At 34.0% G+C, this 14,649-nt stretch overlaps 1 protein-coding gene across 2 annotated transcripts; it reads right to left on the minus strand.

Moving 5' to 3' along the window:
- Positions 1-1,023: 1,023 nt before the first annotated feature.
- LOC126814784 (phospholipid phosphatase 5) lies at positions 1,024-14,397 on the minus strand. 2 transcript variants are annotated; one of them, XM_050540161.2, is made up of 8 exons: positions 14,309-14,397; positions 12,938-13,019; positions 11,724-11,829; positions 11,459-11,546; positions 9,207-9,270; positions 8,757-8,902; positions 6,141-6,311; positions 1,024-3,919 (listed from the first exon to the last, which is right to left on the minus strand). In XM_050540161.2, exons 2-8 carry the CDS (start codon positions 12,976-12,978, stop codon positions 3,741-3,743), a joined length of 795 nt encoding a protein of 264 aa, XP_050396118.2. In that variant the 5' UTR covers positions 12,979-13,019; positions 14,309-14,397; the 3' UTR covers positions 1,024-3,740. The 2 variants fall into 2 exon arrangements, with proteins under 2 accessions (XP_050396118.2, XP_050396116.2); XM_050540159.2 differs by having other exon boundaries at positions 14,216-14,376.
- Positions 14,398-14,649: the final 252 nt, after the last annotated feature.

Below are 14,649 nucleotides of genomic sequence, written 5' to 3' on the forward strand. Positions count from 1 at the left end.
ATGTCAATAATAACAAGAAACTGAAGAGAAGAAAACTTTCCATGGTTCCGACTGGTGAATCATCAACAGAATTCAAATTTATCCACGAGAGAAAAAATAAGCTTATTTTCCCAATATAAGAATTAATAAAAAAATCTACAGAATTCTACAGTACCCATTCCTACAGAAAACCGTAGTGACCCAATTTCCAAACAACAGAATACTAGGCCTACAATATTCCTTCCTATACATAACTAGAATTTCCTACAGAAAGTGCAATAAAAAAAGCTATAGAAATTTTCCGATAAATCTGTAGGAAAAACTATAGGATATGCACTAGAGAAACTGTAGAATATTTGGGGTCGTTATTTCCTACAGCCCCCCAAATTCTGTAGAATACTATAGAATCTTATCCTATAGAAAATGGGACACAGCCCACACAAAACTCTATAGAACTACACTGGTATTCTATGGGACTTTTTGCAAAGAGTTGGACTGAAATAAACTTTAATGGCACCTTCTGAAATTGTCACAGCTATATTGTGTTGTTAGCCTACAAGTTGAACTAGGCCATCTACATACCTTAGTATAGGCATCAACCAATAAATCAATGTCAAGAAGACTTACTTAATCCAAATTTTGTTTCCTTAATTGTGGAGGGCAGAATACAGAAACAAAGATGAAACATTGCCCAGAAATGAACAGTATTTGTATTCCATTGAATCGTGTCCAGTGTATATAGAAAACACTATGTGAACTTCCTAACTAAATCAGAATGGTATAATTTTTTGTCATTAGATTTGTTTATAACTGAATTATTGATACTGGTACACCAGCTATCTTCTTTCTTAATTTTTGGGGCCTATAACATCAGTCATACTGTTGTTTTGTGTGCATTTTATCAGGTATTATTCCTGCATTGCTGCTGGAAGCATGTACGTCCTTGTTTGGTTATATTTTGTGTTATATTGTTTACTTTGATTTTGAAATGTAAATTAAACACATAATTGACCCCCCCTCCAAAAAATAAATAAATCTCATGAGTATAAAAATATAATATTTATTATATTTCCATACATTGACCACACAATGTCATAAATACATTTCAACAATTGTATATCAATATTATTATTACAGCATATTTATAGTGCACCTTTTCATATAACATGTTCAGGAGCACTTTACAAAGTGACAAAGTAGTAATTTCACCAAGGTAAGTTAAATTAGAAACATAATCGATCAAAACATTGTCCTATTTCTTGCTGTACTTCCGTTAAAAAGAAATAAGACTAAATTTGTAATCTAGATAAAGTTGATTAAATATATGTACATAAAAGCTATCTATCCAGTGACTTAAAAACATATTTAAGTCGAAACTACCATATATACATTTCACATACAAAATGATTGTTTTCTTTTGGATTTGAGTGGAGAAGAATTTTTGTGGGATTTTAGGTTCAGAGTCTGAGATAAATTTAATAAATAAGCTTTTCTTACAGTCAGGTTTTATATCAATGACCTCCATCATGTACAGATACAAAGGCACATAACATACAGTACAGCTACTGTCAGATTATAAATCATTGATTACCACTACTCAGATATCAATTTCACAATATCAGTGAGCCTTCAATACTAAACAAACAATTAATCTGGTAATATTTAAAACATCATACATGTACATTGTACTTGGTTTGATACAGGTACTTTAATCATGATGATACTTTATTAAAACAAAATATATAACAAAAGAGTACATTTTCACATTGCATTACCACATATTTTCTGCTTGCAAACTCCGTGGCACTTTTTGAAATGAGAACTTTCTAGCACATTTTATTTAGTTAAACAGGCATTATTCAAGAGCTAAAAAATTTAAATACGATTTGCGGATGATGATTTAACATAAAAATGGATAACCAAGACTTTATTATCAAAACATTGGTAGCAATGGCAATCAAGGCTACACTGTAATTGTATCGAAGTAATTTGACTGAAATTTTCAACACATTCCCTTTTCATTATCAATTTTTTTTAACTATTATAGCAAGAACTTCCAGTTTTTCTTTATCTAATCTTAATAATGCCCCATTAACATTGTGTATTCTCACGAAGGCGCAGTTACAGAGCGTGACCAAAATTAATCCTTCCCGTGAAAGCGCAAATATCGACTTGTCGGCTTTCGTTTGAAGAGAGGCATGTTGCTTTTAGGACCCAATTAACGGTGTTAAAGATTTTATGAATTTATGTTCACTCTGAACCAACAACACTCTGGAAAGATGGCATGCAAGAATCGAGAAGCTCGTTGGAAAAGCCCATCCGAATGGTTTTGAAATGATCACATTTTTACAACAAGAACAAAATATTAACCACCAAGGAAGAGATATAAATATGCTCAAATCCAAAGCCAGCTCAAGGAATTAAAAGGAAGACATGAGGAAGAGGAATTGACTTTAGTCGAGTATTTAGACAAGGTTTCTTATCTGGCGAAATTTTTGTTATAGTGTAGTTATGTTTTCATTTCTTATGCCAAAAATGATGCTAAAATGTTGGTTAATTAGTTACACTGGGGATTATGAAAGTGTAAATTCTTATCATAACGATCTATAACACCATTGTTACGATTTTAATCCATTTTAATTCCTAGGTGCTGGATTCCCACGAAGTCGTCGAAAACGACCTAGTTTAATCCTTTACGGTCAATAACTGCGCCTTCGTTGGAATAAACCCCATTAACATACCAATTTTAAATTGCAGTCTAAAAAAAGTTGGTTATAAATTGGTTTTCAATTGTAAGATAGATACTACATTGTTAAGAAAGCAGGCAATACAGGAAATTATTTGAGACATGTAAATGAAAGGCAGTATATTAAAGGACAACAGAAACCCTTACCATTTGTTTATATTTTTGTATTTATTATCTAATATTAAAACAGTTTCAAAAATGCACACCCCAAAATACAAATGCTTTTCGGCTTTCAAACAGCAAATTAAGATGCCTGTTGTGTTGTTATTATTAGGGTAACTATAACCAAAGGACTGCATGAGCTATTCGACTACTTTCTTATTGTTTTGAACTATACAATAGCACAAGCAATTGTATTATTGATAAATAGTGACTGACAATTAGCCTCAGGATGTCAAAGCCAGAAAACCTAATCTGTATTTTGGTTTGTGCATTTTAGAAGCTATCTTAATATTAGATAGATAATGAATAATGGCTGGAGTTTTCCTTTAAAGAAGATTTTAGTTTGGGAAACTAAATCTCAGATTCTATATTTACAAAATACTTAATTATTATTATTATCATTATTATTACAAAACATTTAAATAGCACTGTCTTCATCAAGTAAATGTTAACAAAATATCTCAAAACAAAATATCTCAATGATAAAATTACTGGTTATTAAAATAAATCATTTTTAAAGATCAACACAAACCAAATAAAAACACAACATAGTAAATACCCCATCACTAATCGAAATGATACACCAGAAAAATGCAATTCAATACATTATTTTTATCTTTAGCTCCTTCTGTACATTAAAATATTAAATATTTCTGCCACTAGAGATGTGAAGAATCTAGAGGACTGCATCTCAGAAATCATCACAAACTATGAGAAACATAGACAAAACCCTGACATTGTTAGACATTGCATTAAACCAAGATGATACATCTTGTGCTGGTCTACTCTCTATGTGCTCTTGGCAGTTTCAATATTTGATTTCAATATTCTTTTACATTTAAAATTGTACCCTTCACACAATTTTTAATGGTAATCGGTGTGAACCTATTTCAATATCGTGATGTTTATCGTGATGTTTATCGCGATGATTAGAATATGGTTGATGAGAATTAATGTGGCTTAATGGAGGGTAAAACTGGAAATATGTGAAATATGCCACAACAAATCCTAGAATCAGACCAACTGATACATCTGAAAAATAAAATAAAATTCAAATCTTATAAAAGTTGAATCTATCAAAATAAAATAAATAATGCTAGTTTATACACAGATTGGACACAAGTAATGTTGGCAAAAAAAATCTTGGGTGTTTCACATTACTATTAATCTTAAAGGGGCTAAATAAAGAGCTCACAGTTCTTGCTATAATAGTTAACAAGCAGTTGCCATGCTAGATACGTCCACATTTTGCAAGAGATGGATAGAGAAAAAGCTAAAAGCAAAAGCGATTTTTTGTACAACGAGGCGCCACAATCCAGAAAGTTATGGTCTGAAATGTGCAAATATCAAAAGGGACTGAGATCTTTGGGATATAAAGATATGTTTTAAGTTTCATCAAAACTGGATAAAAATTGTAACCTCTAGAGGCCTCACAACCTTTGTATTACATACTTTTACACAATTTGCGTACAAAGAGCAACCATTTTGTCAGACAGTTTCATTTTGATTTTCACGAAATTCGAATTCAACCTTCATTATGGTGGAATGGTGATATATTTAAACAGTTTTTAAAATTGGAAAAAAAAATTGTGACCTCTAGAGAATCCACAAGCTAAAAATGCGATTTTTAGAACAATCAGGGGCCATAATCCAGGAAGTTACGTTCGGATATGCGCGATTATCAAAGGACACCAAAATCTTAGTGTGTAACGGTGATATATTCACATGTTGTGACCTCTACAGGGACCACAAGCTAAAAACACAATTTTTCGTACAATCAAGGGCCATAATTCAGGAAGTTACAATCCGATATGCGCAAATATCGAAAGGAACCAAGATCTTTGGGTTATAAACATGTATTTCAAGTTTCATTAAAATCGGATCAAAATTGTGACCTCTTAGAGGTTCCAAAACCTTGATATACCAGATGTTTACACTATTTGCGTACGAGGGGTGGCCTCTTTGTACTCATACTCAACCAACATTATGGTGTAACGGTAATATATTCCAACTGTTTTTCAAATCAGATAATAATATTGTGACCTCTAGAGGGACCACAAGATAAAAATGCGACTTTACGTTCAATCAGGTGCCATAATCCAGGAAGTTACATTCGGATATGCGCCATTATAGAAAGGATCCAAGATCTTTGTGATATAAACATAAATTTTAAGTTTCATCAAAATTAGATAAAAATTGTGGCCTCTAGAGGATCCACAACCTTGATATACCATATATTTTACACTATTTGAGTACGAGGGGCAGTTTTGGTCCGATTTTCACGAAATTCAAACTCAACTGTCATCAGGGTGTAACGGTGATATTTTCACATGTTTTTTTTTTAAATCGAATAAAAATTGTGACCTCCAGAGGGACCACAAGCTAAAAACGTGATTTTTCGTACAATCAAGGGCCATAATTCAGAAAGTTACAATCTGATTTGCGTGAATATCGAAAGAAACCAAGATCTTTGGGTTATAAACATACATTTAAAGTTTCATCAAAATCAGATAAAAATAGTGACCTCTAGAGTGTCCACAAGATAAAACCGTGATTTTTCATACAATCAGGGGCCATAATCCATGAAGTTATGGTCCGATACATTCCAATATCGAAAGGAACCCAGATCTTTAGGAGATAGACCTATATTTCAAGTTTCGTCAAAATCGGATAAAAATTGTGAGCTGTTGTTGATGGGCAGACGGACAGGGGTGATGACAATATATGTCCACATGAAAATGCGCGAATTCGAAAGGAAACAAGATATTGGGTTATAAACATGCATTTCAAGTTTCATCAAAATTATGACCTGTAGAGTGTCCAAAAACAAATTGTGGACGGACGGACAGGGACGACAACAAGATACGTCCACATGAAAATGTGGGCATATAAAAATAGATAATGAAAACGGAATTACTTCACTTTAAGCGGAGTTATCGCTGTTACAAGTGTAGCCTCGATTGTCATTGCTACTGTACGTGCGTTACAGCAATAAACAAAGTCTCAATTATCTATTTTTGCATTAACAGCAAATCGTATTTCAATCTGTTGAAAATTGAGAGTATCTGATGGCATCGAGAATTGATTATGGTCTTGGTAAGTTAATTAAGGTCTAATTAATAATTTATATAACATTTAAGGTATAAAGAATGATCTGTAATAGGCAGATTTAGCTCTTGAATAAATTAAGAGACTTGAGATAGGGTATTCACCATCTAGATTTTGATACAACTGGTGAAAGCCTGATACCCACCTTGCCAGTGATGATGATAATCGGCAGTCCTAGATATTGCAATCATTGTTGGCCATAAAAAAAGGGCCACAACAGCCAACATGTGCCATGCTGAACCTTGGCCTTTGGTACTAAAAACTCGAAGTTTTCCAGCAATATAAAAACCCAAATAACCTAAATTTGACATTGAATCTGAAAGATAAAATAGGTTAACAGGCAATGAAACATTTCAAAACAGCAGCTTTGCCTATACATGTATATGCCATTACGATTTTGTAAGAAAGATCTTGAAATGATCATTTAAATTAAATAGGCTTCTATATTGAACAAATAATAGATGAACAGAAGGACAGGCCAAAATAAAATGTGGGCACATAAAAACTCTTTATAAGGCCTGCTTTATTTGTTACATTTAAAGAAGCTAAATCTTGTCACGTACTACCGGGGAATCGAAACCACACCAGTTGACTCAATGACAGGCCTTAGGACATAATGCACTAACCATTCGGCCATCCACCCCACCCCAGGAAAGTTTGAATAACTACATGTATATATGAATTTAAGGATACATTGGGATTTGTAAAAGATAGCTTGCCAGGCAATGAAACATAGGCCTGTGTATCTAGATTGCCCAAGATGTCCATAAAGAATGTTATTCTGTGAATCGTTAAGTAAATATACAAAGCAAACTTTTTATCATTGACAAGATCCTATGAAGACATAATCAAGGGCAACACCTAAACAAGCAATTATCAGAAATTGCTGTAATCGTTATTCATGTTAATAATCAAAATAAAGAACATGAATCAAACAACAATTTTCTATTTTAAAGTGAAGAATGGCCCAATCTTCTAGAAGTAATTAACATAATTTCAATGAGCTTCTTAATTTCATTATTTTGAGCAATCCAAATTAGAGTGTTCATAACATTTTACACAGTAAACAATAACTCTGAATGTACCGTAGTTGACAAGGAAATTGTTGAAATTCAATAGGCTCATTTCATTGATATCAAGAAGCAGATCTGATGATAACTTTTGTTGTCAGAGCATTCATCACTCTCTAGTTATCTTGTCCCAAAGCATCAACCAATGAAATTTCTTAGTTGTTAATCATAGAACTCAGTCAAGACATTCACCTAATGAACATCTACATCAAGTTTAAACATTCTACCTCAAGTAAAAGCAGAGTTGTTATGATCCAAAGTCTTGACCAATCAAATTGCTTTTCGCTCCTTAGCCAAGGTAATGATATAATGAATCTATACTCGGAGTTTCATCACTCTCACTTAATCAAAACCAAAGTTATCATGCCCCAAAGCATCAACCAATCAGATTGCTTATCTCTGCTTACCGTAAGCAGACAATGTTTATCAACGAATTCCACCAAGGCATTCACCTAATGAACACCTACATCAAGTTTGAACATTCTATCTCAATTAGAAGGAGAGTTATTATGATCCAAAGTCTCAACCAATCAAAATTGCTTATTGCTCCGCTTACCCTGAGCAGAAAATGCTCATTATCGAACTTAGTCAAGGTATTGATGTAATAAAACTATACATCTAATTTCATAACTCTCACTTAATTAGAACTAATGTTATCATGTCCCTAAGCACAAAATTCTCATCTTCAAACTCCATCAAGACATTCACCTAATAAACACCTACCGCCAAGTGTGAACATTCTAGCTCAATTAGAATGAGAGTTAAATATTGTGTTCCAAAGTCTCAACCAATTAAATTGCTTATTGCTCTGCTTACCCTGAGCAGAAAATGCTCATTATCGAACTTAGTCAAGGTATTGATGTAATAAAACTATACATCAAATTTCATTACTCTCACCTAATTAGAACTAAAGTTATTGTGTTCCAAAGCATCAACCAATCAAATTGCATTGACCTAATAAACACCCACACCAAGTTTGAACATTCTAGCTCAATTAGAAGGAGAGTTAAATATCGTTTTCCAAAAAGTGTGATGGACAGACAGACCGACGGAGACAGACAGACAGAATGAACCCATTTTAATAGTCCCCTGCTTTCTTCGAAAGGCGGGGGACTAACAAGATCATACTTTAACTTTTCTCGTTCATAATAAAGTGTTCAAGGACAATAACAGATGGAAACATCAAAATTGTTGAAATTCAATAGGCTTGGTGGTCTCACTAATGTAAATAATCCATACATAAATCATAAAAAGATCTGATGATAAAAATTGTCTGCAATATACACAAGAAATTGTGGAGGGTTGACAGACAGGACAACAGCGATATACAACCACATATACAAAAAGAACAAGAAATGTCAATCACTTCAGGACAGTGCAGTGGCTAGGTTCTCTGGACTGGCTGACTCGTAACAACTAGGGGGTACATATGGATGTCATGTGTAGGGCATTAAGTAGTCCCATAGTCTCAAAATGAACAAAGTTTTGTACTTAACCCCATGTCTGTGGCCTTGCGAAAGGTTTCTATTACATCATAGTTCATTACCCTGACCAATGACTACACAATGGCTGAAGACAGACTTGAACAGAAAAGATAACTGAGATCAACAATAAATTTGAAAGGGAACAAAATAATTATTAAATTGGCTTTAGACTGACAAAGAACAAATTAAACTATACTTGATACGTACGTGAAGAATGACCACTCGGAAAACTTTTTAAACCTCCATTAATAACGTTTTTTTTCCCGGTACAATCAGATATATTTATAAACAGATTACTTAATTTCTTCATTTCTTTATGTGGGAAACATCTCTGTAGAAAATCTGGGCGAGGTCTAAAATATACAATTCAAATATTTGTGAAGTGTCCTAGCTCTGGTGACAACATTTGTAATTTCAGCCAGCAGACGAGGGACTATATCTATGATGTTTTTCCACCAAATAATGAAGGCGAGGCAAATTACGTGTATACAGCCTTAAAGATTGTTGATGATGAAATTTTTGCTACATATGTCTTACTGGATGACAGACCCTTGATCTTTGTATATTAATTTTACCTATTAGGAACTACATGTATACGACAGTTCCCCCAATTGACAAATTGGGCTTAAGATAGAAATAACATAAGTAGTGACTGACCTGCCTACAGCTAATTTAATACAATTTGTTACAACACCACACAACCCAAATGCCAACATGGCACCTGAAAAAACAAACCCTACATATAATATACGCATCCTAAGAATCTAGCCTAAAAGTAAGGTTGCCCAATATTTTCGAGTTCGTCCACTGTTTTAGATGTAATCATTAAATGACAAGATACGTCCACATTTTGTAAGAGAAGGATAGAAAATAAGCTAAAAAAACAACCTGATTTTTCGTAGAATCAGGGGGCATAATCCAGTAAGTAAAGATCTAAAATGTGCGAACATCAAAAGGAACTGAGATGTTTGGGATATAAACATATATTTTAAGTTTCATCAAAATCGGACAAAAATTGTGACCTCTAGAGGATCCACAACCTTCGTATTACATACTTTTACATTATTTGCGTACAAGGACAAAGAGCGGCATTTTGTCAGGCAGTTTCTGTCTGATTTTTATGAAATTCAAACTCAACCTTCTTTACGGTGCAACGGTGATATATTAAAACAGTTTTAAAAATCTGATAGAAATTGTGACCTCTAGAAGGTCCACACGCTAAAATTGTGATTTTTCGTACAATCAGGGGCCATAATCCACAAAGTTATGGTCTATGTGCGCGAATATCGAAAGGAACTGAGATCTTAGGGATATAAACATTTGTTGTAAGGTTCATCAAAATCGGATAAAAATTGTGATCTTTAGAGGGTCCACAACCTTGGTATTACATACTTTTACACTATTTGTGTTCAAGGAGCGACCATTTGGTTGGGCGGTTTCGGTCTGATTTTTACGAAATCATTATAGTGTAACGGTGATATATTCAAACATTTTTTAAATTGTGACCTCTATAGGAACCACTAGCTAAAAACGCGATTTTTTGTACAATCAGGGACCATAATCCAGGAAGTTACGGTCCAATCCCTTCATACAGGCATCTAGGACAGCACAGTGGGAACACACGGAAGACCCATCCATTGCCATAGACCTTACCGTGGACCGATCCTCACCCCTTGCCATCGATGTGAACGTCTACAGTTTGCCCAACAACACCAGAACTGGCGACACAGGCAATGGAGAACTGATCTGTTCACAGATGAGAGTCAGTATTGCGTATCAACTGTAGATGGCAGGACCAGAAAATGGCGTTGACGTCGCCAGCGTTATTCTGACCAATGTGTCATGGAACAAGACTTGTGGGGAGGTCCAAGCATAATAGTTTGGGGTGGAGTTTTCCTGAACCAGAGAGTGGGTCCTGTGGTGTGCCAAAATCCTGGTCCAGGGAGAGAAGGCGGCATCACAGCAGTGCACTACTTTGATCTAGCCCTCAGACCTCACGTCATATCACAGCAGAACAGTGTCAACGTTATGCACTGGCCAGCCCTTTGTCAGGACTTAAACCCAATTGAACATCTTTGGGATGAAATTCAGAGGAGACTTAATAATAACATCATACCGAGACCGAACACAGCCGATGGATTGCACAAGGCTTTTCTGAGAGTGTGGTTCCAGGTGCCAATGGCGTTCATCAATCGTCTGGTCCACTCCACGTACAGACGCTGCACTGCTGTTATTGACACTTGCGGTGGACACACCAGATACTGATGTATAGAATATGTACAGACTCTAAACATTCTCGTAATGTCTTGGAATTGTGATGAATTAATCACTTACTTGTCAACATAATGTTCACAAGAAATTGCTTTGATCCATTAAGTAAGTCGTTTTCTAGAATGATTTGATTAAAGTGCCTCTCTGATTTTAAAATCGTACTGACGTTTTTTTTGCATTATATTTCTGCTTTATTAAAAAAAATTTCAATCAGAAAATCAATGATTCCTTTGGAAAATGAAAATATTGGTATAAAAAATTTGTCAAGATGCATATAAATTCATCACCAAGCAATAAAATATCGTAAATATTTATGCTAAATATCATTCAGAAAATCAAAACTGCGATATATCACAGTATGTTCGTTTTTTCTATATTTTTCTGCAGACAGTATTTTTGACGATTGTTCTTTCATCATGCCTAATAAAAATGTGAGTCAATGTAAATGAATTCCTGTCTTATAATACAATATCTAAAATTAGATGTCAGTTAAGTACTTCAAGTTTTATAATAGGCTAATTATGGAATAATTCTAAAGCCTACCAGTAACCTTTGATTATTTGCATAATAATGTCATGCTGGTATTTCCAGTTGGAACATAGGTTGTGGTGATGACAATATATTCAACAAATTCATACCTAATGCTGCATGAATAAAATCTTCTAAATCTTTTCTTAAAAAATAAAATCCACCAATAACTACCACCGACATTCCAACAACTGTCATCTGTAAAAAAGTAAAAATATATCTCTTGTAAACTCTGAATTCTAAATAATACTTTATGTATTATATAACTACAGCTAGCTGTAGCACTGCTGCTATGAATATATATATATATCTACAGTGCTAAACACTTATTAGAGTTGAGAATATCATGCAGGGAGGATCAACAAAGTTATTTACCCATAAGTATTTAGTAGGATAATAATTGTGACTTTTAGGAAATCGATATAACCATAATTCCTCTGGTTGTAGTTTTCGATGAAATGGCTCCATATCATCAGTCCATCTTAAAAAAAAATTAACAATAATAATAGTTACCAATAAATAAGAATCTGGGTAATAACTTGGAGTTTTAGGAAAATCATATAACCATAATTCTTCTGGTTGTAATTGACGATGAAATGGTTTAAGATTGTCAGTCCATCTTAAAATAATTTTTAAAAAAATGAAATAAATTAACATAAAACACACAATAAAAAACACTTTAGTAGTTATATAGAGATAGACAAAGCAGGAGAACTGTGCAACCATACATAAACAGAACATGCTACCAGTACCATGAAATTCTCTGTTAATTTAATTTTAGGTTTTAATTAATAAGCATATATCCTAGTTTAATGTTACAGAAAGTTTATAACTTCTATTGGATGGTGTTAAAAATAGAAGTCCTTATACGATCCTATTTAAAAAAAAACCATATCAATTTTGTATGTTTTCCCTTTTTTCTTGTCTTAAAAAGAATAAATATAATTATTCAAAGACCTGTTATTTTATCACTAATAGCTACTTTAATGTGATGAAATTAAAGACAAAAGCACATGGTTTTGGTTTTTACTCTGTGTACTCAACAAACGGCACAACAAAATTAGCAATATGTTTTGTCCCATCTGTCAAAATTTGGAGGAATTTTTCTTTTAAAAGGTATTTTTGATAAATATAAAAATAAATTATAATATTAAAATCTTCTATACAAGCTATAAGTAAATATATGGTTGTAACTTTCTTGATTTTGTTTAACAAAATATAAACTGGAGATTTAATGGTGTCCTATCCGTCAAGAGTTTTTGTCCCATCCACCACAATGAAATGAGTGCAGGCTTTATGTAACATTTTATTACAATAGGCCTATTAATTGTATATTAATAGGAAAGTCCTAGAATGCTGAAAATTGGCATGGTTCACCCTCCCTAATCTTAATGCTTCACATCACATCAAATTTGAAAATTAATGTCAGTCATAAAGCTTCACACCAAATTTGATAAAAATCCATTTAAAACTGTAGTCTGTATCACTACAAGGCTGTATAATGCTGGAAATCGAAAAGATTAATCCTTGCATAACCCCAAAAGATTGAAAAAGAAAAATGAATGAAGAAATTCATAAACAATAATTACAGAAATAATGCAATCAAGATGAGTCTTAAAATAACCTCCATCAGCAGACGGCGTGGGTTCTCTGATAATTTCAAATGCTGACCTGAAGAAGAGAAACATAAACATTCTAAATCACGCCAGACATAAATGTAGGTCAATTCCAATAGATGTTACTCTTTTTCTGTAGTTTCATCAAAGGTCTACTCAGTCTTTCACTGGCCAGGATTTTCATGTGTAATTAAATGGGGTTTAACAATCCTACTTTTCTGCACCGACTGGGATAATGAAGCAAGTTTTTTGGAAAATTTTGCCTGGACAACAGCGCTACGGCCTACTCTTATATCGAATTCCAACTGTCAATGGTTCTTTTACGTGAACGCCAAAGTGTAGGCTACATAAAGACTTTGGATCCTTGACCTTGTCCTGAAGACCCTCTGAATTACACCAGCAACAAACGGAAACCATGCTGGAAAATCCCAGAGAACTTTTCTGCCAATATCGGGATCGAACCCCTGAACTCCTGGTTAGCAAGCCAGGACCTTATTAGGCCTACTCACCAACCTACCTCGGCTCCCATTGTAGGCTTTGATATGCCCGACTGTTATAATTTTCATGAAGACCAGTTGGGTTTCATATTGACATATCATTGTGGTAAGGCTTCACCTTCATTTCAATGAGAATTGGTTTATTATATGTTAAGCTATGTGCAGTACAGTTTTGGGTCAGTTTATGTGTAAATTAAGGGAGCTATAGGCCAGTAACCTTTTTGTAGTCATTTGACTAAAAAAACTTGCGCAATTAAAGGAAATACGTAGGATGAGCCACTACTGTGGCTGGAGTAAGGCAGAAGACATCAGTAGTGGAACCATTTCTAGGGAACTGGTGGTAGAGTAGTTCAGCTCTGAACGTAGGTCTCATTAAACATTAATACACTCGGCCGAGTGTAATGAGACCTACGTTCAGAGCTGAACTACTCAGACTACTGGTCTATTTAGGTGCGAAAGTGCTAGCACCTTTATTTTATACCAATTGTCACTGCAGTGCATCCTTTTCTTTTTTATTTGTTGTGCTATACTCTTTTGTAGCGGTATTATACTTTTCATGAAGGGAAGGACGGTAGAAAGGCTTCTGCAGCTTAATCCTTACCCTTTGGCTTTACATTTATTTGCCGGCAATAGAATATTATTATATGATGAGGATTCAATATAGAAATATAAATACGGCTATCAAAATTTAATTGTACAACAAAACACACGTTTTGAACTGAACAAATGGTTTTGCTGTTAAAAAAACACCTACTCATTTTCTTCAACTTTTTAGGCCTACTAGTACTACAGAAAACATGAAACTACTGATCACAATATCATATCACAAAAGTCTTTTTTCAATTACCCCGATGTACCACCAGGATGCACAATACTGGATCTTCAATGACTGAGTCACGTTCTATTTTTCACTCGGCAACCCGGCATATCTCTGCAGATTTCACTCGGCCAACTTCGGTTACTCCTCTACACCAAACCATGTTTCCAAACAGAGTTATCTTTCCGTGACACTAGGATTTCCAGTCAATAAACTCAGTCGATGGTTGGTTAAAATTTGGGAATAGTGATGTGGTGATCTGAAACGCACGTTCATAGCCCGATCCACGTTCTCAGTTTAAAGGACTTAGTTTTTTTTATTGTTTTCCGTTAGTAATTAGTAATTATTTAACTGAATTGTACATTTTTAAG

This window comes from Patella vulgata, chromosome 3 (genome assembly GCF_932274485.2).
Source record: "Patella vulgata chromosome 3, xgPatVulg1.2, whole genome shotgun sequence".
Classification (NCBI taxonomy): Eukaryota; Metazoa; Mollusca; class Gastropoda; family Patellidae; genus Patella; species Patella vulgata.